General features: G+C 39.7%; 1 protein-coding gene and 1 pseudogene across 1 annotated transcript in view; both read right to left on the reverse strand.

The window, feature by feature from the left end:
• Positions 1 to 13790, reverse strand: part of HPRT1 (hypoxanthine phosphoribosyltransferase 1) — a 31386-nt gene extending 17596 nt beyond the window's left edge. Inside the window, exons 1-2 of the mRNA XM_024566785.4 lie at positions 13611 to 13790; positions 874 to 980 (exon numbers count right to left, since the gene is read on the reverse strand). Of these exons, the coding sequence (XP_024422553.2) occupies positions 874 to 980; positions 13611 to 13637 (134 nt within the window). The 5' untranslated portion in view covers positions 13638 to 13790. The remainder of the gene's footprint in view (positions 1 to 873; positions 981 to 13610) is intronic.
• On the reverse strand, positions 4717 to 4970 carry LOC112310427 (ubiquinol-cytochrome c reductase complex assembly factor 6 pseudogene; annotated as a pseudogene).
• Positions 13791 to 26306: the final 12516 nt, after the last annotated feature.

Here is a 26306-nt window from a genome sequence, read left to right on the forward strand (position 1 = left end):
CCTTTCCCTTGACTCAGGATTTCCATGTGGATAAAGTTGAGCAAGTGCCCAAAGGTGTATAAAAGGATATTCCCTTCAAGTATGCTCTATAAAAGCAAAATAATGAAGAGATCTTGCATGTCCATCAATAGGGAACTAGTTAAATTAATTATGGTATAGCCAGACAATGGAATGCTATGTTATCTTTAAAATACATGGGTATATGGGATACCTCTGGATATACTAATACGAAAAAATGTCCAATAAATTTTAGACCTATATGACAGTACATACACATGTGTTAAAATATATGTGTACATTTGCATATAGTATATATGCACAGCCAGTAGGTAGAGAGGAATATGCACAGCAGGCTGAAAGTAGAGAAGTCTACTCTTATTTATAGCCTCTACTTTTAGAATATTTCACAACATAAATGTATTATTATAATTTTAAAATCAAAACCAAACTAACCTGACACATAAGGCAAGTATTTAAATACCAAGTAAACTTTCTCTGCAATTTATTTATGGGGAAAATTTCAAGCTAAACATGCATAACAATCAACGTCTGACCTCGCCTTCTTGTGATTCAGCCCCAGCCAATTACCCTACTCAGAGCTGAGAAATCAAAGACTGTGAGTAGAGTTCATTCTTCCAATCTCCTCTCAATGTTTACTTTATTCTACTCCCTACAGATTCCCAGTACACCATGACTGATGTTGGGTAATTAGTAAGCCCTCCCTGCCCTTACTGTAAAGAGAGCTTTTAAAATAGAAAACATCTATTATTTGACAAGCTGGTCTAGTTTATGATCAAATAACAATTACTTAAAACATCTGCTGATACCTAAAATTAATATAAGACAAAAACTTCAATTTAATATCTTACTAACCTGTCCATAATTAGTCCATGAGGAATAAACACCTTTTCCAAAACCTCGGTGTAATGCTTAGGTATACAGAATAAATCTAGGTCATAACCTGGTTCATCATCACCGATCTGAAAAAGAAATACCACTGTTTCAATGAAAGCATTACAGGATACAAATACTTGATTGGATTTAGATGTTAAAGACTTTAGCCTCCCAAGAGAAATTTAGGTATCAGATATCAAGAACTTTCATTAACTTTGTAAGTATAATGAATTATAGTTATATAAGAAATCAACCAAACTTCTGGTCAAGATGGTGGTATAGGGAGACATGGCTCACCTATTCCCACCACCACATCAATATTACAACTAAAATATGGAACAACCATCACTCAGAGCTGTCAGAAATTGAGTTGAATGGAAATCTGACAACTATGGAATTAAAGAAACCACATCCATCCAGAGAGGTAGGAGGGGCACAGAAGTGGAACAGGCTGGTCTCACTTCCCTGTGTGGTAGATAAAAATTAGGGAGGGACATCTAAAGAGCAAGGAGCCCCAGCCCCACACAGGCCCCCGAGCCCAGGGTTCCAGCGCCAGGAAGATAAGTCCCCACAATTTCTGGCTGCAAAAACCATCAGGAATTGAGTCTGTGGAAGAAACCTTTGGAGCCTCAGGCAGTTCCTCTTAAAGAACCCACACATAGACTCACTCACTCAGACTCACTCCCGCTGAGCTCCAGCACCCACGTAGAAGCTTGAAAGGCATCAGTGGCATGCAGAGGCCATTGTCCCTTTTCTAAACCCTCCCCCCTCAGAGCCAGCAAGCTTGTGCCATATCTGAGACTCCATCAACCTGGCTAACACTGTTTGACCTGCCTTGTAGATCCCCAGAGACTACATCTCACCCAATTTATGGGCCCACCCAAGCTGCTTTCCACAAGACTGTCTGGTCTTGGCTCATGATGCACAACTTACTAAATCCTATCAAACAAGCTACAGCCAGCCTCACTAAGCCCCATGCCCCGCACTAGCAACAGCCAGCACAGATTCACAGCGTGGCTTTTCCTGAGAATCTCCAAGACCAGCACAAGTGACAGCATCTCAGATTACTTTATAGCTCACCCAGGGTGCCTCAGGCAAAACACAGGTGGGGGCTGACCTTGGCCTGCACCACCCAGGAAACCCCAGGGCCAGAGCACCCAGTGGACAGCTACGGACCATGTTGAAGCACCACCACCCTGCCCCTGCACAGCTGATCCTCCACAGAGGGCAGAGGTTGGTAGGTAAGTGGTCATAGCCAGCCCTTGCAGCTCACTGGCCTGGATAAATCCCACCCATTGATCTGCCAACAGCAACCAAGGCTCAAATAGAAGAGGAGGGTGTACTCAGCCCACATGAAGTATCTCAAGTACCCAGCTTGGGTAATAGGGGAGGCTGTGCCACTGAACTCCACAGGACACCTACTATATTAGGCCACATTTCCAAGACAGAGTCAAAGCAGCTCTACCTAATACATAGGAATAAACACAGAGAGGCTGCCAAAACGAGGACACAAAGAAACATGGCCCAAATGAAAAAACAGAACACAACTCCAGAAAAAGAGCTAAACAAAATGGAGATAAGCAATCTATCAGATGCAGAGTTCAAAACATGGTTATGAGGATGCTCAAGGAACTTAGTGAGGACCTCAGCAGCATAAAAAAGATCCAGTCAGAAACAAAGGCGATACTAAGTGAAATAAAGAACAATTTATAGCCCTGGCTGGTGTAGCTCAGTGGATCAAGCACAGGCCTGCAAACCAAAGCGTTGCCAGTTCAATTCCCAGTCAGGGCACACGCCTGGGTTGCGGGCCAGATCCCCAGTAGGGGGCGCAGAAGACACAACTGCACATTGATGTTTCTCTTCCTCTCTTTCTCCTTCCCTTCCTCTCTCTCTATAAATAAATAAAATCTTTTTTTAAAAAGAACAATTTACAGGGAAACAACAGTAGAGTGGATGAAGCTGAGAATCAGATCAAGGATTTGGAACATAAGGAAGCAAAACACAACCAATGAGAACAACAAATCCCCCCCCCCCAAAAAAAAGAGGATAGTATATATAAGCAGCCTCTGGGACAACTTCAAGAGATCCAACATTCACATCACAGGGGTGCCAGAAGGAAAAGAGAAAGAGCAAGAAATTGGAAATCTATTTGAAAAAATAGTGAAAGAAAACTTCCCTAATTTGGTGAAGGAAATAGACATGCAAGTCCAGAAAGCACAGAGTCCCAAACTAGATGGATGCTGAGAGGCCCACTCCAAGACACATCATAATTAAAATGCCAAAGGTTAAAGATGAAGAGAGAATCTTAAAAGCAGCAAGAGAAAAGAAGTTAGTTCCCTACAGAGGAGTTCCCATTAGACTGTCAGCTGATGTCTCAAAAGAAACTTTGCAGGCTTGAAGGGATTAGCAAGACATATTCAAACTCATGAAAAGCAGGGACCTACAGTCAAGACTGCTCTACCCAGCAAAGCTATCATTTAGAATGGAAGGGCAGATAAAGAGCTTCCCAGACAAGGAAAAACTGAAGGAGTTCATCATCACCAAACAATTATTATATGAAATGTTATAGGGACTCAAATCAGGACAACTCTAATAGCATAATCAATAAAATATAATTAAAAAATAAATTAACTGTGTTTTAAAGATGAATGGTTGATTGTAGAAGTAAAATAATATGATATGAAATTTCCTTTAGCTAAGCAAAGAGAAAAATTTTAAAGAACTCAGACAAATGTGGCAAATCTTGATAATATTTTAAACATGGATGATGAGTCTATGGGGACACAATATTCTCTCCACTTTGAATATGCTGGGAAATTTAGTTTAAAAAAATCTTAATATACTATAATCTATCAAATTAAAATATCCCTCTGAACAAGAAAAACTGCTGTTCCCCACCCCAAATCCAAATACCCTCTCATCTCACAATGGGGAAAAAATGTTTATTTTAAAGCTAACTGATTTCTTAAAAACCCAAATTCCTAGAGGTCTGAGATTGTTATAATCCACTCATAATGTGCCTTCATTGTAGAAACTCCAAGATAGTTTGAGAAAAAACATACACTGGTTGTCATGGTATGCCTAGTCCCTGGCATACAAACTACTTTATAACATTAATGATGTGGTACCTGCAGTGGTGAAATGCACAATGATTACAGTTTTATAAATATTATATATGCATCTGTACACACAGAAATTATATAACAAAATCTTGACAACTATTATCTTGCAGAGGGGAGTTAGAGACTTTACTTAGTCCCTTACACCATATATTCCAAATTTTCTTCAGTGAGTATATATTGCCTTTTTAAAGATTCAACAGTCTTTTTTATAATCCATTTTTGGCAGTATACATACATGTAGAGTATAGGAAATTTTTAAAAATATACTAAAACAAAAACTGTAATACAAAAGGAAGAGAAGGAGGGAGGGAGGTAGAGTGGTAAGGAAGGAAGGGTAGGTGGGTATGGAGGAATATACCAAGCAATGGCCAAATAGAAGTAGGAACTTGCCACTTCCTACACTTTAATATTGACTTGGCTTTTTCTTCACTGTCGATTTCACTTTTTAAATTATAGTGGATTTATAATTCCCACTCACCATTATATTTAAAGCTGATTCAAATAAATAAACCAGAATTATAATACTCTATCTCACATGACACTCAAGACTAAATATCTTCCAAATAATATCCAAGAAGCTGATGTGATGAGCTCTAGCAGTTTTCAAGAAATATTGGTAAAACAATAATTAAATTTCAATGTATCTGTTAATATCTATTGAGCACCTCCACTTTCAGTCAGCGTTGTATTAGGTAGCTGCTTAAGGACAAGCAGCATGGCTTTTATATTTAAGATTTATAATATTATTTACAGAATTCATAATTACATTCTGAGAAATTTGAGGTTCATGTTTTCTCACTTTCAGTCTCAAAAGCTGTTCTGAGATCTCCAGACTTTGGGGAAATTGTAGGTACAGTGATGTCAGGCTGGTAGTACCTGCACACTGCTTCGGTCTGCACACAAGGCCAGGAGGCTGGCTGTGACCCAGGTAGACCAGGGCAAGCCCACGGGCATGGTCGGGCAGCAGCACATAGTGCACACGTGCTCTCTCGGAAGCTGGTCTGAGGGCAGTTGAAAGTCTGTATTGATTTGTTTTTAAACAAACATGTACTACTTCCATTTGGAGCAGGGGGAGATCATGCCAGATCCTCTAGGGCAAAGTGCGAATATATCATGCTTATTTCAAAACATTCCTGGGGAGTGGGAGGTCTAAGGGGGATAAATGGTAATGGAAAAATACAATAAAATGTAAAATAAAACAATAAGGACCCCCCAAAATTTTCACTACAAAAATAATGGAAATGGGACATTTCTGCCACCTACAGGAACATTTCAAGAGTACTTTATAACAAGCAAGTACTACTTTCATAAATTTTAGACACTGAAATTGAGTTCAAGTTTTAGAAAAAGAAGAAAGTAGTACTCTAGATCCTACTTGCTAGTATTTGCTAGATCCTACAGATGAAAGGATAAGCATTCATTTCAGCCTCATCAGAATATATTTGCTACTCCCTGACATGAATGAAATTGCACCATTTCATAGGGCTTTAAAATCAGTAACATCCAGAGGGCCGAAATGGCCTTCCTGAAGCTTACTCACCCTTTGTTCTCAGTGACTCACTGCTTCTGCCACAAACAAAAACCAGGACCTCCCCAAGACTCTTTGAAATATGCTATACTTGTAAAGACTACTGCTTCTGTGAAATGACTCAGTGCCTAGCTACAGGTTTTGTAAACAGCCTAAGAACTTCCAGAGTCTTATTCATCTCAATCAAAGCCAATGTGATTCTGCTCAAAGTTCACCCCAGATGTGAGTCTAATACAGACGGAACAGCAGGGATATACACCAAAATAGGAATTTTATGTTTGTCAACACACCAAATTAATTTCCTATTCAAAGTTTTTTAAATTTTCAATCAATACTATTAGACTTATATATCGCATTTAATGTCCAAGGGTTGATTTGTTAGATCAAGCATTAAAAAAATGTTCCTATAACTCTTTCCCAAAAGCCAAAAACAAGAATTTATAAAACTTGCATTACTTGAAGTACTTTAGGCATGAATTCACAAGTTCATTATAATTCACTATAAATAAATGGGGTATATTTATGGGGGCCCTAATTTAAGAAACATATGATTGTCCATGGATATACAGTTGTCCAAACTGGGCAATGGGTACATGAGCGTTCATTATAATATTGCCTACTTGTAGATGTTTCAAATGTAAAGTTAAAAAAGGACCAACTTATTTCAGTGATGACAAGGCACCAATTTCACATTTAATGAAGAATCCAAGTCTTTTATATTCATAGTTAATGATCAAATATTAGAACACTAATTTTAATGTAGTGAGAACCTTATTCAGAACTTGTATTATTACTAATACTAAAATATTTGAGTACCTACAATGTTGTACATACTAGAGGGAATTAGGTAAACAATGGCACAGCTACCCTCAAAGAGGATAGTAAAACACATGACACGTATTACATGAATAACCCTAAGATAGAGGGTTAAACTGCTAAGAAAAAGATATAGCTGAAGTATTGTGGGAGTTTAAATGGGCACTCAAACTCACTCAGAAGCCTCACTTCCACCTGGACCAAAGAGAAGACGTAAAATACAATCCAATAAACAGGTCATGTTTTAATCATCCCAAACACCACAGCTTCATATTAAACAGGCCCAATAACCTCAATCTCTACTTGGTGGCCTTTAATCTCATTAGCCTTTATTTGTCCCAACTCATATTGGTTAATACCTGATATTAATTAACCACATCTAATATGGATCAGTCAACAATGCATAGGCTGCTTTGATAGGAATGGATTGCGATATACTTAATTACATCAAAATGTATTCACTATCCACCTTAAGGCACTGTGCAATATTTTATAAGAGGAATACAAAGATTACAAATTTACAGTACTCAAAGAGCTTGCAATGTACTGGAAAAGGCATGCATGCATACATATATACATAGACTAATTATATGGTACAATAAAGCTTGTAAGTTGTACCTAGATCTAATTTGACAAGCCCATAAACTTTTACTTATCAAAAGAAGTTATATACACACAGCACCAGCGACTCCATCCCAAAACAATACAACTACTACCAAGCTCAAAGTAGTCATATTCCATTGCATAGGTTGTAAATTGAGTAAAGTAGACTGGCATATCTCTGATACCCAATTAATATATCCTTCTAAGTCACTTAGGCAACAGCAGGTTTCACTTTCTATATGAATGTAAGTCTTATCTGTTTTATTATTTGTGACTTGGCGTTACATGTCTAACCATGTGGTTATTACTGACACCTTCTAAAAGAACTTACACTAGTCTGCTTGGACTAATCATAGACTGGGTGGCTTAAACAACAGTAATGCATTTCTCACAGTTTCAGAGGCTGTGAAGTCCAAGATCGAGGTGCCAGCAAAAGAGGCTTCATTTCAAAGCCTCTTTTCTCAATTGTAAGTGGCTACCTTCCACCTTGGAAGCTACTTGATCCTAGTGGAGTGGAGGTTAGGGATGGGGGAAGAAGCTCTTTCTTTTCTTAAAAGATAAGGTCCCCAACCTCATGAATTTATCTAATCCTAATTACCTACCAAAGGCCCCATTACTGTCACATTGGGGATGTTAGGGCTTCAAGATATTTGGGGGTGGGGAGAAACAAACATTCAGTCCATAACAAGGACTTAACATAAAATGACTAGAAGTCACAAAAAGGGTCCTGGATGGCTTTGGGGAAGGCTCAACCCCAAAATGTATCAGGGGAAAGCTCTGGAGGAGCTGCAAGTGGTAACAAATGAAAATGCAGTTTCTCTCCAGATCTACCTTTCTCATCATGGCCATTTCTGGCTGAACTGGAAATCAAAGGATAGGTTATTAATAGTTCTGACTTACCATTTACCCAGACATTTCAGAAATCTGAATGTATCGCTTCAGAGCTTTAGAACACAGCTCTCAAATTTTAACCTACCAGTAATATACTTCTTAATGATAAAATCCAGAGAGGTACTTTTATTAACATGAAGACTGAAAAATATAACATTACTATCTACCTTTTCTCTAGGATCAAACTCAACACTTTTGCTATCATAAATTATCAGAATCATTTCACTTTCCAGTAAAACTGACATCCCATATTCTTAATAATTATGTGTGTCACATCTAAATAGTTTTTAAGCCCTGGATGGTGTAGCTCAGTGGATTGAGTGCCAACCTGCAAACCAAAAGGTTGCCAGTTCAATTCCCAGTCAGGGCACATGCCTGGGTTGTGGGCCAGGTCCCCAGTAGGGGACATGGAGGAGGTAACCACACACTGATGTTTGTCTCCCTTTCTCCCTCCCTTCCCCTCTCTCTAAAAATAAATAAATAATATTTTTAAAAATTGATTTTTTATGTAACAATGTTTGTGGTTTATACATAAAATTTCTAAGTACAAAGATATATTATCTAAAATTATACCTGGCTGATGTAGCTCAGTGGATTGAGCACCAGACTGTGAACCAAAGTATCACAGGTTCAATTCCTAGTCAGGGCACCTGCCTGGGCTGTGGGCCAGGTCCCCAACAGGGGGTATGGAGAGGCAACCACACATTGACGTTTCCCTCCCTCTCTTTCTTCCTCCCTTCCCCTCTCTCTAAAAATAAATAAATAAAATAAATTTTAAAATAAAATAAAATTACAGTAAGCAAAGAATTTAACTTGAGCTAAGACAACACCTGCAATATCAACTTACCATCTGTGACTAGCATTGTTTAAGTTTCTCTCTGGTCAAAAAAATGACAATGTTTGTGGGTCCAAACAAGACTAAATAGAATTGAGGAAATGAGTCTTAAAATGAGCTATGTGAATTACAAGATGTACGATAATAGATAAAAACAGACTTTATTTTATTCCTAGTAACCAACAATTCCAAGCTGCTAGAATGGGCAGAAGTTGCTAGGTGGCATATTTTTATATTTGTATCTTTTATATTTGGATACTTTAAAATTCTCAAAAAGCACCAAAGCAGATATGCTATCCCTTCAGATAATTTATGATAATGCAGGGTATCATAAAACCAAAATTATGAATTACTTACACACACATTCCAAAAAGTAAAAACAATTTAAGCTAGAAGTATATTCATCTTCCAATTTTATTTATTTATTTTTTTAGAGTAATATATTTTTATTAATTAGTAGCCTGACAGTACTCTATGTTACTTCTCCCCATACATTTTTTTGGCTTAGAAATCACCTCTTCTTGTGACATTTTTTTCCTATTGTTTATACTAAAAAGAATAATTTAGTAATTCATTTATCATGGTTATTTTTCTTATTCACTCATTTATTCATTATAGTTTCTTTTTCTACTTCACAATTCATTATTAGTGATATCATAAACATTTTTAGAATTCTTGTCAAATTTAGAAAAATGGCAATCAACTTCATTCACAGATGCGCTCTGAGAGTTTTGGGCATTTCAAGTTTTCTTCCAGTGAATAAATACTCTTAGGTGACATCTTCCAAGTTTATATCAGTCTTACAAATAAATTACATATACAACTTGCTTTCCCTCCCTTCTAAGCTTTAAGAATTAAAAGGTTCAAACCCTGGCTGGTGTGGCTCAGTGGACTGAGTGCCGGCCTGCAAACCCAGGGATTGCCAGCTGGGTTCTCAGTCAGGGTACATGCCTAGGTTGCAGGCCAGGTCCCCAGTAGGGGGCACACAACAGACAACCAGACTTTGGTGTTTCCCTCTCTTTGTCCCTCCCTTCCCCTCTCTAAAAATGAATAAATAAAAATTTTAAAAAATAATTAGAAGTTTCACAACAATGTAAGGATTATAAGAATTAAAATCATCATTCTTGCCTATTCAATCCAGGGATAAATTATTAGCTGCTCCTGGGTAAGTGGCCTCATTACTATATGTGCAAGGATACAAATTTATTCAACAATATGATCTTCCCTTTTATTAGTGTGCACAGTGGAATAATAAGTATGTTCGTTCTGGACAAAAAAAATAAATACCTATCAATTATGAGAAGCACAGTGATGAAGATACCAGTTTCATAACAATGTGAAGTATCTGTTTGAATTCTTATTAGTAGCAAATTATTCTAGATGTTAGTAATTTTATTACCACTGGCAGAAAAATATTGATATTAATGATGGTGGTCGATATTTTCAAAACATATAAATTTTACTGAATGCACATAACATATACTTACAGGAAGAAAAAAGAGTACACTAGTTCAACTTTACATCTCTTGACACAGGGGAAAATGACATGGCCCAGTTACTGCCTAATGAACTACAGAAAACTCCAAGGCCCCTCTTCTCTGCTATTGTGGTTGGTCCTTGTGTCTTTTTCCCCACCTCCTTACTATGAACTTTCTGCAATACCTAGATACAAACAATGGAAAACAATTAAGAAGGATCTAGACTGTATGTCTCATTACTTGATTTGCAAAATCAAACCCTCAGTTATCTGCTCCATTTCTTGGTGATCGCAAATAATTTTGGTCTATACTGACTATTGTCAGTCTAAACCCTGTTGGCAGTTGTGCCATGGCTCATGTGGCTCAGTGTATTGAGCACCAGCCTGCGAACCAAAGGGTCCTGGTCCGGGCACATGCCTGGGTTACAGGCCAGGTCCCCAGTTGGGGGTGTATGAAAGGCCACCAATCGATGTATCTCTCATACATTGATTTTTCTCTCCCTCTCTAACTCCCCCCTGCCTCTCTTTCGAAAAGTAGATAAATAAAATCCTTAAAAAATAAAAAATAAATAAAAATGACAGGGTTGTAGACCAATAAAATGTACTATTTTATCAATTCTGTGAAAATTATGGGCAGGGTAAGGTTTAAACCTAGTTACAGGATTACATTTCTAGCACTACCATCCTGAAATTTAGAAGATATAATATCCAAATAATATATATTTGATGTTTCACATTAATTTGCAAAAATCCAGAAGGTTGTTCTTAGTTCAAGTATGTCCAAATTTATACTGACATTTCAATGATAGTTACAAGCAGCATGGGTAATATCAGGCATATCTGGGGGACAACTCCATGTAAATGATGGTAGGCAAGTTACTTCACCCATATGTGCCTCCAAAGTCACATTAGTGTTTATTTACATCATAAGGTACCTATTATGTAACTTTCAGACAGTCATATTCAATAATGTCTGCAAAATATTTATCTCAATGCCTAAGACACAGTAAGTACTAAATAATTACCCACAATTGTCAGTAACCTAAAAGTGGAGATGTGAAGAGCAGACTCTGGGGCCAGATAACTTAGATTCAAATCCTAGCATTGCTGGGTGATCTTGGGCAAGTTACTCAACCTCTCTGAGCTCCCAAAATTAATTCCTAAATATCAAACCAGTTAATATACAGAAAGGGCTTAGAACACTAACCAGCATATAGTAAGCACTATTTACGTGTTTGTTATTGCCAACATGCAGACAATTTCTGGGAAGGAAATTTAAAAAGGAACAGGAATTTGCAAACCAGAAACACAAAATTAACACCAGCCAGTTCTAGCAATATTAATTCACCCTACGCTGGTGCAGGCATCATACCCCAAGGCTAAAAGCATCTAACTTCCTTGGCAACTGAATAAAAACAGTCCCCACCATTTTTTGAGTACCTACTACTAGCATAACATTTAAGTGCATGGGCTCTTAACATACGTAGGTTTGAGCCTGAGCTCCTCTAAATGTAAGTGTGACGTGGGTATGCTATGTTGACGTTAAATTACTTAAACTTTCTGAGGCTTCAAAGATTCCTCTTCTGTAAAATGGTAATAATCATACTACTGTTACAGGGTTGTTTTGAGGCCTAAATAACTATTATGTAGCTATTATTACTATTCCCACACAAAGGTTGTTGATTCACACAAACCATCTTATAATCCTTTCAATAACACCATGAAGTAGCTAACACTTCAGTTATACCTAAGGACACCAAAGGGAAGTAGAGTTTGCCAGCCCAAAATATGCCTTTTGGGATATTATTTTAAAACTGGTTATTTTCAAGGAACAAAAGCCTCAGGAAAAAAACTGTGACCTTTCTCCAAACTTCCTAAAAGAATTTAGGCAGAGGGGAGCTGTCATCATAGATAACTATAGTTTAATATGAACTAAGTGTGACAGACAGGGAGAAAGCTAACAAGGCCCCTTTGGTCAGTCTTCTGGGTCCCATCGTTAAAGATGGCTAGGCAAACATTTATTTACCAAACACTTCCTTTTCCGTCTCCCTGCAAATTGCCTTCCTGCTTTGAAGTCCCAAACCACAACTTCCCCCTTCTCCTTAACTCAAGATCACATAAAAGCCTCAACTGTTATGGAACCCCTACCTGTTCATAGGTAATAAACATGATCACTTTCTCCTATTACTGTCTCCTGTTAACTTGATTAATCCAGCCAGGAGAACTTAGAGGGGTAGAAGGAAAATTATTTTTCCTCTCTATAACACTTAATCCCCAAAAGGAGAAGTAAGTTGCCCAAGGCCACACAACAGAATTCCAGGGCAGATTCCATCTTAAGAACAGTGCTCTTTTACCTTAAATCACAATGACTAAAAAGAAATAGAATCCTTTCTCGTTTAGGGCTCAAGTGATTATTTAATTTATTAATTCAACAAACCATTACTGAGAATTTCTTACATGTCAGATACTGTACTATGAGCTAGGGTTACAGTGGTGATTCCTGCCCTTATAAAGTTTATGTTTTAGTGGGAAACAATCAACAGGTTATCAGGAAACTCCTTAAATAATGAAAATGATGACGCAGGCTAAGGCATTTAAGTGTTGATAGAGATTGACTATTTTAGCAAGCATGATCAGACAGGTGAGGGGGGAGGGGAGCAGCTTGGCTTGTTCTAGAAACAAGAAAAAGAACCAATGAGGTTGGAGACAATATGAGAGTCTGGTTAGGGGTATGAACGTCCTTGAAGGACCAGAGTAGCATTTTTTTGTCCCCGGCAGCATCAAAGAGCATGCGGTACAGTTTCAAGCGTATCTGAATTCGAGGTCTGCCACCTCTACGCCGGTAAAATCACCGAATATCGTTTCATTATTTCCTCTATGTGTACAAATCCATGTGTAAGAAAGGTAGGCATGGTTACTGCTACTAAGGCTGCGGTGCGGAATCGGTGAGGCGCAAATATTCATTATAATATTGGCAGAATTAGATGAAAGCACTGGTCCCCACGTGTCCTCCCACGTAGTCGTTTCCTTGCCTGGACCCTCTACACAGGTACCTGGAGGCCCTTACTTCCACCACCCCCCAAAATGTACAGAGAAGGGCCTCTCCTCCACCCCACCAAATCATTCCTGAATTGGCCCACAACCCCTCCCCCCCCCGGCGCTCTAGCAAGCGGCACACGTCGGCCAACACGCCATCCCCCCCAACACCCCAATCTTCCCACACGCTTTCCCAGGACTCTCCAGAGGAAGCACCCACTCCTGCCTCGCCATTCCGTCCTCAGCCTCCCTGGTGTGACAAAAAGCTGAACCCAGGGAGTTGACACCGCCCGCCGCCCATCGCCCCCCCCCACCCCCCGTCCCCGTGCCACCGCTGCCCAGGCCCGCACTGCGGGCCCCACGCCTCCGCCAGGTCTGGGGCGGGGGGGTGCGCGCCAAGCTGCTCACCACGACACTGGGACTGCAAGTCGCCATAACTGAACCCGTAGGCGCGCCAACTGAAGGCAGTCGAAGGAAGAAGCAGCAGCCGCCCGGCCGAAAAGTGGGCGGAGGCGCAGCCGGAGGAAGGGCCTGGCCGGAAAACGTAACGGTTTGCCGAGCGCTCTCCTCAGCCTTAGTCACCACTGCTCCGAGCGGAACAGCAAGTCCCGCCCCCTTCGCCCCGCCCCCCGCCCCAAGGCTCCGCCCACACACCAGCCCCGCGCTCCTTCCGCCAGTTTCCACGTTCACGAGGTGGCCGTGGGAATTTTCTTGGGAAGGAAGTGAAGATGGCTCCTTCGCAGCCTGTGTCCCTCTTTCCTTCAGCCTCCCATTTAGATGGCTCCCAAATTCCCAAACCTATCGCGCCATTTTCTTCCTACTGGCCCTAATGGCTCCACCTCTTCAAGGTTCAATCACCACGTGGTTCCACTTGCCTGGTGTCTCCATTCCAGCCCTTGAACTGCAGTGTGGACTCCATTTTCCTGACTTGTGGCCCAATTTTCAGAAAAATCTAACTGGTTGTCAGAGTCGAGGCTTAGAGCCCTATAGTCAACCAGATCAGGGTACAAATCTAAGGGGAAGGCTTAACTGCTCTGTGATCTTGTACAAATCAGACTCTAAGCCTGTATTTTTTCCCAGTAAAAATGGATATGTTAATAGGATTCTTGTGAGTAAAGGACATGATACGTGTGTGCATATATATGTATTGTATATGTGTATATATGTGTATATCTATACGAGGTCTGTCCAGAAAAAGTCCAGCAATTGTTAATATAATAAGAATGGTTTGTGTAACATCCATATAACTGGACAGCCAAGAAGAGTGGACTGGAATTCGATGCGTGAACAACGACAACTTCACTTTACTAGTCCATGGGGGCAGTAGACCTTGTTGAGTTAGCATCTGTACTGTGTGGTCGTCACATTCAAAATGACTGAGCAAGGAGAGCAATGAATCTGTATCAGATTTTGCGTTAAGCTTGAACATTCCTCCATGGAAACTATTCGGATGATTCTGAAGGCCACAGCTATGGGCAACGGCTGATTGGCAGCTTCATCAGGGCAGCACGCCCACTCATGCATCATGCCTCCTGCAGAGTGTTTTGGCAAAACATCAAATTATCCAGGTGACTCAGCCCCCATTAAAGTCCAGATTTGGCACGCTGCAACTTCTGGCTTTTCCAAAAACTAAAATCACCTTTGAAAGGGAAGAGATTTCAGACCATCGATGAGATTCAGGAAAATATGACAGGGCCACTGATGACGATTGGGAGAACTGTGTGAGGTCCCAAGGTGCCTACTTTTAAGGAGACTGAGGTGTGATTATCCTATGTACAATGTTTCTTGTATGTTGTGTCTTCAATAAATGTCTCTACTATTCATATTACATGCCTGAATACCTTCTGGACAGACCTTGCATATATGCATATATGTATATAGTTTTTTAAATTTTAAAAAATATTTTATCTATTTTTAGAGAGGAGAAGGAAAAAAGAGAGAGAAACCTCAATGTGTGACTGCCTCTGAGCACCCCCCCACCACCGGGGACCTGGCCTGCAACCCAGGGATGTGTCCTGACTGGGAATTGAACCAGTGACGCTTTGGTTCACAGTCCGGTGCTCAATCCACTGAGCCACAGCAGCCAGGCATATAGTTGAAGAAGAATATTCAACTGAGCAAATTGGAAGATCTAATTGGATTTGTTAAGTGATTCATGAAACAGGTAGCATTTCACTAGCAACTGCAAAGACACTCCAATGAGTTGTATAGAATGGAAGGTTTTTATAGGCAGAAAGAGAGTTGGACTAAGAAATTAGGAATGGATTATTTCAGACAAGGTTACCATCACTTATGAGAAGGCCAGGGGTCTAATCAGGCAGTTTATCTCCCTAGTGGCTAGGACTTTCTAGACTGATTGGTTTAAAATTTCATTTCTGAGAAAGGCTGAACTGAAATCATGTTAGTTATTAAGTTTTAATTATGTGGTGTGGCTTAGTGGCTTAGCAAAAGTGACTCCATTTTGGCCTGTTGTTTACAATTTATATTGTACAGCACCTTTTTAGAACAATTTTTATATATGGTACCGCATTTAGGACAATGCATGATTAATAAATGGGAACTATCACTATTACTGATCTTTAGTTTTGCCTCCGCAACTCCCTATATGGAACTGGAAAAAGTATCTTTTCCTACACTCAAATATGTCAAATAACTGTTGTTCCATTCCTAATGTACTCATTTATATAGCTCCAACACCCACCACAGTGCCCAGCACATAGTTGGTGGCCTCCATTAAGGCCACTGAGGGATATGGGATGGCAGAGACTTGTGAAACTGAGAGAGTCATTGAACTTCTCTGAGCCTCAGCCTCTTCATCTAAAAAATGAGAATAAATTTTGCTGTCAAGGGTTATTATGAGAATTATGAAACATCATGTATGTAAAGCACCTAGCAGAGCACATGCCACATAGTAGGTGCTCCAGAAATAGTAGCAATTAATTTCAGCATGTATGAATGTGAACTCCATACTTCCTTAGTTTTTCTGCCTTCCCTATATATCACAGAGAAGCAACAGACTATAATGGCAAAGGTACATGTGGGCTTTGAACTGAGATCTGAGTTCAAATTCTACGTTCATCACGAACTAGAGTTATGACCTTGGGCAGGATCCACTTCTGTGTGCCTCAGTTTCCTCATATGTCAAATAAGGATAATATCTCCATCACAGGTGAGGCTTAAATAAAAGAATGCAAAAGTGCCTAGCACAGTGCTCGCTTTAATAAATGATAATATCAATGTTATGTATTCCATATTTTTGCCTTAAACAATTCTTCACTCTACTTATCCTTCTGGCCTCTACTACTTCTTATCCATTCCCCTGTTGATGGATATATGGGCAGTATCCAGGTTTGGGTTATTACAAATAGTGCTGCTATAAACATATTTTACATATCTTTTGGTAAACATAGAAAATGCATTTCTATGAGGTATAGACTTTGAAGTTCATATCAGCACACTTTTATTCTTATCTTTTTAAGAAACATGTATTCCACCGAGAAGTTAATTCAGAGTACTTCTGGTTATACATTCGGCATGTGACACATGAGGTCTCAGCTACCCACATTTGTTACTAAATTAGGTAACCAGCACTTCAGAACCTCTCCAGCTTGCTTCTGGCTTGCAGTTTTCTCTCCAACCCAGTGGTACCACATACTTCTGCATTTTAAAAGAGATTTGAAACAAACAGTGATAGCTCTGTGATTATAAAGACAAAGAAGAATACTATTTTTTTCAATCCTGTCATACCGTGTGACAATTTGGGGCCTTTGTTTGTGTTTAAAACTTAAAACAGCAAAGATTGCAACCTGCAAGACATAATACTTTTGTTTGGTAAGTGAACATCTGGTTCATATATAAAATATTTTACTAAATATATTTAAAATTGAAGTGTATTCTTTTAAAAATTTGTTTTAAAACTAAAGACAAAAATCAAGATAATGGTTATTACTATTATAGAAAAATTATATAGACAAAATATTTTATTTTTTATTGTTGACACTATTACAGATGTCTCCCATTTCCTCCCTCTTTTGCCCCCCTCCACCCAACCGCCACCCCGCTTTGTCATTTTTTTTGTTTAAAAATGACCTACTTTGGTTGTGAAATAAATATGGTAGGTATGCCATTGTTCTGTACTGGAATATCTGCATGCAGGAAAAAATTAGGAAAGCATTGAGTATAATCCAAAATTCCCCTTCCTCATTCCTGCCTTTCTAGAAACAATTTCATAGTTTACTTGTTTGGACTCAAGAGGAGTTATTTGTGCAGCACAAAGAATTCCAAGTATATTTCTCCACATGTTTCTGCATTTAGTAAGAACCTTGTTTTTACCCAGGTCCTGTGCACCATCAAAATTTGTATTTCTATTAAAAAATTCTCACCACAAAAGTACTTATCCTAAATGTTAAATTTTAAAACTGAATTTACAGTAGCTTTCTCTATAATGTGGATGTCTCACCTCCATCGGAATGAATTTCCATAAGCTTTTCTTTTATTCTGTGAATTGGATTTTAAAAATCGAACCATTATTGAAATTAACTAATGTGATGGTTAATTTTATGTCAACTTGGCCCAGCCATGGTGCCCAAATATTTGATCAAACATTACTCTGGATGTTTCTGTGAAGGTGTTTTCTTTTGATGAGATTAATATTTAAATCAGTGGACTTTGAGTAAAACGGATTACCTCCCATAATGTGGGTGGACCTCCTTCAGTCATCTGAAGGGCTGAGTGGAAGAAAGGCTGACCTCCTCTGAAGAAAAAGGAACCCTGCCAGAACACTGCCTTTGGGCTCCAACTGCAGCTCCCTGATTCTCCAGCCTGCCAGCCTACCCCATCAGATTTTGGACTTGCCAAGCCTCCACAATCGAGTGAGCCAATTCCTTAAAATAAGTCAAATTTTCATTCTCTCTCGCTCTCTCTCTCCCCCTCCCCCTCTCCACACACACACACACACACACACACACACACACACACACCTGTTTTGTTTCTCTGGAAAACCCTAATACAACTGATTTTCTATTTTAAGCATCTAATGTTAATATAAAAGTGGTATCATCTAACTGTGTTTGTGAAGTTCTGCTAAAAGAGCGATGTATTAAAAGTTATTGCTTCACTTTCTGTTGTGTACAAGGAAACAAAGTAAAAAATGAGTAAATGAATTTTGAAGAAAAGTCTTTTGATCTAAACAGAAGTCACTCACAGAGCAATGTGCACATATACTCTCTGCAGCTGCACCTCGTTAAATCATCATCATCGGACACAGTCTTAAAATAAATACAAACCTTTGAGGTAGATGCTGATTCAGTCTCTCCACAGATTTACGTCTTCTGGTTTTCGTGTGGTCAGTGCTATCAGTATCCCCATGCATGTGGATGATACATGTCAACAGATGTTTTTGTTTATGTTATACACTCATGATCAATTTCCTTGAGTGGTAAATTCGTTGTTTAATTTTTTATTAATTATGCACTTTAGTTTTTGAACTCATATGTTCACAGGATGGGTTGCAATTAAAAAAATAAAGAGCTGTACATTTGTACCATAGAGTTAATATAATTAATGACATAACCACTGTACCAAGAACATTCAGACTGCTTGCTGAATACTCCTCCCCTTCACCCACCCCGGACAAGCATAAGTCTGTTGTCTCCAATTCCTAGCATCTGAGTGCACTTGCTTTATCAGTGAACGAATGCCCAGCATGCTGTCCTTGAGAGGGGGGTTGCTAAGTTATGTTGTAATGGAAAAGATTAGGAAAAGAGAGACTTATCACTGGTTGTATGTTCTGTGGCGTGACTCCTCAGCCTCTATTTCTTGAATACATTTTACATACACATAGATTTATGTATTTTCTTACATCCACTGGCATAGCGACTGATGGTCTGGCATCTTGATGGATCTTGCAGGCTTTGGCATGGGCAAACCCAGCTGGCAGACCCAGTGTCCAGCAAGGGACACAATGGTGAATACTCCTCCACTCCACCCACCCTGGACAAGAATGAGTCTGTTGTCTCTCATTCCTAGCATCTGAGTATACTTGCTTCATCAGTGAACTCCCAGCATGCTGTCCTTGAGAGGGAGTGTTGTTATGTTGTAATGGAAAAGATTAGGAAAAAGGAGAAGCCTTATCACTGGTTGTTGCTTAGGTTTAACCCCGTGTTAAAGTGAGAACTTGATTCTCTGTATGTGCGTCTCACAAGCTTGTGCAGGAGACCAAGGTAGAAGCAAGAATTAAAAAGTGATGTTTCAACAGACCCATCCTGGCTTATTTCTATTCAATTATTAATACTTCTAACAACTATTAATACACTTCATGGGAAAATGAAAAACCTAGGATAAATGCTAAATCGGACAAGACGCTGGGATAACAGACATAACTTGGGACTGACCTGGGCCAAGTGGAATGGAATGTACAGTCCCCCTACAATGGCATAGGGCTAGAGCAGGGGATGCTTTCCAATGCTGCTCATGGCAGCCCTTAAACTCCAGTACCCCAATCTCTGACCAAAATTTTCTTACTCTCCAGTTCTCTTTGGCCACCCTGCCTAGCATAATTGTGCTTCAGACTCAGGGGGGATCCTCCAATTCTCCAGTCTATCACCCTGCTCCTGGCTTCCTTTACTTCCCAGTTCTGTTTGGATCCCACCTGAACTACTCTCTCACCAACGGCCGGAAGTCCTTCGTTCCCTTGTAATTCTGCTCTGCCAAGAGGGCAAAACCTCACCGTGGCTCACACCCACAGCCTGTTTTGTCTATCCCTACCAGGCTCCAGAGTGCTGCTGGAGAAAATTCCCACAGCCATGGGGATTGGTTCCTCTGTAGACTCACACAGTCCCGACCTTACCTGGGCCCTAAATACCCTTCTATAATTCTTTATAAGTCCTTGGTAAATTTCCCCTCTTTATTCCCCTCAGGAGTGTCCTGAACATTTGTCCCCATTCAACGCCATCATCCTCACTCTAGAAAGATAGACTCAACTCATTAACTTATGAAGACGTGGAAGGAATCAGGCATCAACCACATCAGTATCCTTCCAATCTACATCCACACTGCTTCTTTCTCTCCAGGCTCAGAGGTGAGGAGTCCCTCCACACTCGCTGTCCATTTTATCACTCCAATTTTCTCCTCAACACACTCACTGCAGCCTGTCTTCTGTACCCACCATTGTACCGAAACAGCTTTGACAAAGACCACCACTGACTGCTATATTGCCAAATCCAATGAATACTATTTTTGGCCTCATATAACTGTCCTTTGTATTGCATCTGATTCTATTTATCACTTTGTTCTCAAATCTATTTCTTTGGCTTCTGGGATACCAGTCTCTTGATTCTCCTACTTCCCTCTTTCTTCTTGCTTTGTCCCTCAAAGTTTTCAGTAAACCCTCCCGTGGTGTGTAAATTCAATATAGCCACACCCTGTATAATGATCTAAATCAGGAAATTAACACTGATGCAACAGTATTAAATAATATAGAACTCATTTAAATTTGACCAACTTTCTCATTAATGTTCTTTTCCTGGGCCAGGATCCGATCCAGGAACGCGTGTTAAATTCCCATAAATCTCCTTCATTCTGGAACAGTTCCTCAGTCTTTGTTATGACCTTGACATTCTTGAAAGGCACTGGCCAGTTATTCTGTAGAATTTCCCTCAATTTTGCTTTGTCTCAAGTCATTAAATTTCAGGCATTCCATTTTGGCCCAGAAATACAATAATAGTGAGGCTGTGTCCTTCATAGTGCCTAGTATTAGGAGACACATGCTATTATTTGTCTCATTATAGATGTTAATTTGGATTCCGGTAGTTAAGGTAGTATCTGCCAGGTTTCTTCACTATAAAGATGTGATTTTCCCCTTTGTAGGTAATAAGGATTAGGAGGAATGATACTTTGAGACTATCTAAATATTCTGTTCCTCATCAAACTTTCACCCACTAATTTTAGCATCCATTGATGATTCTTGCCTGAAGTAACTTCTACTGGGCTGTTTGTCTAATGTTGATTTTTCCTTTAACATCATTCTTTCTTAATTTATTAAGTGAAAAGCCATTGCAATGATGAGCTTTTCCTTCTCCCCATTTTTATTAAGTTATTTCCATCAAGGACTGAGGGATTCCAATTTTATCCTAGGTAATGGACCATTAGCAGCAGTTATTACTTTGTTGCTCAAATTGCCCAAGATTAGGCTATTGGGAGGCTCCTTTGTCTTCTTTGTCTTTCCGTATCATTCTGTGAGCATTTTCTTAATTTCTGGCACCACACGATACTCTAGGCTCATCTCATACTTTCTCTGCCCTAGCCTTGGAATCTGCCATTTTTCCAAAGAGCTCTGGCTCCTTTCATTGGTAACTGGTATTAGAAACCAAGCTCTGCTCTGGGCACTAGGCTATAACATTTAAGTCACAATGGTATAAAACAAATGTCTTATAAGCTTTCTAAGAGTAATTGTGTTTTTTAAATTAATTTAAAATTTAAATAATCCCATCTATCATCATTTATTAGTGTATGTATGTTTAAATTTGTATACTTAGTCCTGGCTGGTGTGGCTCAGTGGATTGAGCACCAGCCTCAGAACCAAGGGGTCGTTGGTTCGATTCCCACTCAGGGCACATGCCTGGGTTTCGAGCCGGGTCCCAGGTGGGAGGCACGTGAGAGGCAACCGCACACTGATGTTTCTCTCCCTCTATTTCTCCCTCCCTTTCCCTAAAAATAAACAAACTTGCATAAATATTGAAATATGTATATATTAAGGTATGTTAAATTCTTTTTGAAAAGAGAACCCTGTGTATAATATTGTAGAATTAGTAGCTCATTAAAAACTATGCACTGAGTATAGTTTGTTCTCAATGTGAGGCAATACTTTCTATATAGAAAGCAGGGGTATTGCCTCATCCAACATAAACGTGTAGTATCAAAAAGGTCTGCTAGCTTTCCTGCTCATGTGCTGCATCTGAGTGTTTCTACTATATACAACTGTAGAAAAATCAGCAAATAAAACAAAGAGTACGAGTTCCTTGCTTCTAGAGCAGCTAAAATCCCTAGTTATCTCACCTTCTATTGTGGTTTTCGGAAAGCATTGGTACTCTGGTTATTAATATACGTGAGGCTGTGGCTCCTTGGGATTTTCTGTATGCTGACATCTCTTTGTAATAATTTTGCTCTTTTCAAGGATCAGGTCCCAACTTCAGAATAATAAAACTGACAATGTATCTTACACCCAAACCATCCGTAGACCTCTCTTAGATGGCCGCTAGCACCAATGGATTTCTCCCTCATCTCTTGACCCACAATGTGACATCACACACAAAAGGGGTGAGGGAGGAGTGTGTTAGAAATAATGAGGCATGATAGGTATGCTTCATATATTTTTTAAAGATTTTATATTTTTATTTAGAGATGGGGGAAAGGAAGGAGGAGAGGGAGAGAAACATCAATGTGTGGTTGCCTCTCACGCGCCCCTTGTTGGGGACCTGGCCCACAACCCAGGCATGTGCCCTGACTGGGAATCGAACTGGTGACCCTTTGGTCCGCAGGCCAGCACTCAATCCACTGAGCCACACCAGCCAGGGCTGCTTCATATATTTTTAATGAGCTCAATAGTAAACTGTCTTAAGTTACTTTAGATTAATTTTGTGTGGGTCAAGTATGCCTATTGGAAGTTGTATATCTTTTCAAGGAGGGTAGCAACATATTCATGTTCATTTGTAAGGGTTAACAAGGTGACTGTTAACAAAATGACTTCTGAAGATTTTATTGCTGAATTTAAAATAGCTGTGTTGCTTAACAGCGATTATAGCACACACTCTACAAGATAGATTTCAACACCCTGATGATTTAACAAGGTTTTCTCTGTTCATAATATGATCTTGCCTCAGGTTATCATACACCAAGTAAATAGTTACAAGTAAGTCCATAGACTTGTGTACTATTTCCTAATAAGATGTTCCACTTACCTCCATTCGGATACTTTGGTTACTGTAAAAAGTGAAACAGAACTGTTCCGTCTTTCAACAGGTGGTCTCTGCTCCCCACTCACACTTACCTAAAGGTCTCTGCTATAAATTAGATAGAGCTGTGCTGTCCAATATAATAGCCACTAACACACATGACTATTTAAATCTAAGTTTAAATGAATTAAAATGAAATGAAATACAAAATTTTGTTCTTCAGTCCCACTAACCACATTGCAAATGCTCAATAGCCACTTGTAGCTAATGGCTACTGTGGTAGATAACACACACGTAGAATATTTCCATCACTGTACACAGTTCCATAGGACAGCTTGGGACTACAGTGGGTCTCCTGGAAGGAAATACAGAGCCTTGGTGGGAGGGACTGTTAGAAGCAGGCTTCCTGGTGAGACTTGATACTGCTATCAGGTGCACAGAACTGACGGGCTGTTCCAGTGCAAGTAAGAGTCAGGACTTCCAGGACCATTTTGGCTCAAAGGCAGATGACTTCATGAAACTGCAGCGCTACTCGAAGTGGAAAATGCAAAAGGACTGAGTAAAATTGTTGAGCAATCTAGTTGCAGTTGTCTTAGAATCTTACAGAAGTTGTTTTTAATGTTCTGTTTTCTGACACGCATTGACAAAGCCCTCTTTCTTTCTCCACTCGAACCCTCAGTTGAGTAAGCTGTATCAGTGCCACTGGGATATACACATTTGCTCCAAAATTCATTAGCAGTGGACTGCCAACCGAAACCTAAATGTCAAAACAAAAACCATAACTCTTTCCCTTCTTACTGGGAGGTTATTTCAATGATCAGACTTGTGAAGAGGAGGATGCTCTTAAAGAAAAACTTGTAAGGGAGGAATTGAAGCAGGATAGGGAAAGGGAGAGAGCTCGAGCAAGCATATGGCCTTGAGTAAAGTGTAGCCCTGGCCTGCCCCTCTAGGGCAGGGGTGTCAAACTCATTTTCACCAGGGGCCACATCAGCCTTGCGGTTGCCTTCACAGGGCTGAAATAATTTTAGGACTGTATACATGGAACTGCTCCTTAACTGTTAGGGAGTTGAAATTACACTCAACCCTTTGAAGGCAACCGTGAGACTGATGTGGCCCCTGGTGAAAATGAGTTTGACACCCCTGCTCCAGGGGAGAGAACTGCAATAGTCCTGCCCAGACACAGGAAACAACGATTATGTTCCTTGTTTCTAGTATCAGTGGCTACCTGGTAAGACAGGAAGTGTAGCCTCCCAGGCTTCCATCAGGCAAGGGCAAGAAGCCAGAGGTCACAGGTATAAGCGGTGACCTTTTTTTTACTGGTTCAGGAGGAAAAAAAAACAAGAATTTTTTTTCCAGTATCCAATTCACAATTGTCCATTGTTTTTAGTTGTCGTGACTCTTTAGTTACCTTTACTCTGGCACAGTTCTTCGCCCTTTTTAAAAAATTCTCACCCAAGGACACTTTTTCATTTCTTTCAAAAGGGAGAGAGAGAAACATCGATGCAAGAGGGAAGCATCGACTGGTGGCCTCCCATATGCTCCCAGAAAGGGATCATACATGCTACATGGGATCAGGGATCGGGGACTGAACCGGCAACCTAGGCTTATACCCTGACCAGGAAGCAAACCCCGCACCTTTTGGCTATGGGTCGACACTCCAACCAAGCCACACCAGCCAGGGCAGCCTTTCTTTGTTTTATAAGACACCGACTTTTTTGAAGCATACAGGCCAGTTGTTTTGTGGAATAGTCTCCAATCTGGGGTTCTATGCTGTATATTCACGATGTGGAGCAGAACCATTTGCAATAGCAAACAGCAACAACAAACCCTGGAAATAGCTAACTGTCAAATGATACAGAAATGGTTAAAGAAACTATAGTACAGCCACAAAATGGACCATTATGCAACCAGTAAGAATGATAGAGTATATTTATTGCCTTGTAGATAGTTCTAATTATTCCATGAAAAAAAATACAATTTAGTCATATATGAGCCATGTTATATAATTTACATATATGCATAGAAAACTTTGAAGAGTTTACAAAAACATTTAATAGTGACCAACAGTAGGATTATGGGAGATTTAAAATTTTTATTTTTAGCCCTGGCAGGTGTGGCTCAGTGGATTGAGGGCCGGTCTGTGAACCAAAGGGTTACTGGTTCGATTCCAAGTCAGGGCACATGCCTGGGTTGCGGGCCAGGTCCTCAACGAGGGGCACATGAGAGGCAACCGCACATTGATGTTTCTCTCCCTCTCTTTCTCCTTCCCTTCCCCTCTCTAAAATAAATAAATAAAATCTTAAAAAAACCAAATCTTAAAATTTTTATTTTTACTTACCTAGACTTTCTAATTTTGGTATTATGGGAATCAATTCTGTGAATAATAAATATATAAAAACCTTTTAGAAGTGACAGTGTAGTTTTGTTTTTATATCTGAAGGATCACTGTGTGGAAAAGGGAATAGATACTACTTTTCTGTTTTAAAAAAGAAACAAAAAGCAGTTATCTACCACAAACCAGCTAATTGCACTTAAAACCACTTTATCTCATTTGCTCTTTAAGAAAAACACAGTGGTTTAAGAGATATTATCCTCATTTTCACAGATGGAGTGGGGGCTGAGGCCAAGTTGGAGGGAAACTTGCTCAGAGCTAACCGCTTACTGGTGGCAAAACTAGGAATCAAACCCAGATCTTTCAGACCACAAAGCCTTGCTTTCTCCATCTCACATTGTTCCCATGTGGCCCCTATTCAGCTGTCTTCTGCCTGACTCCATCTGGAAATGGGGCTTGAAATTTTGACAATTCCCCAGCTTTTGCTCTCACCATTGTACCTCTGGTGATTTTCATAGGTTTTAGAAGTAGGCATATACCTTAAGTTTTACTTTTTTTCTACTAAAGAATTGTAAGTGTATATATGTATGTACACAATCGCATTTTGCTTTCTGATGTAAAGCTTTGAGTTGCATTTTTCACAAGCAAGTTGGTTAATCAACTCTATTTCCTCCTCACACCAGTGGCCTCAGCTTCCTACTTCTCCCCTTCCTCTTTCCACCCTTTCACCTACAGTTCACCCTATCCTTCTGAGTCATTCCTTTCCTAGACAAGACTAGACAAGGAAAGACTAGATTTTGCATAGATCCCTATTAAGTCTCT

This window comes from Desmodus rotundus, chromosome X (genome assembly GCF_022682495.2).
Source record: "Desmodus rotundus isolate HL8 chromosome X, HLdesRot8A.1, whole genome shotgun sequence".
NCBI classification, from domain to species: domain Eukaryota; kingdom Metazoa; phylum Chordata; class Mammalia; order Chiroptera; family Phyllostomidae; genus Desmodus; species Desmodus rotundus.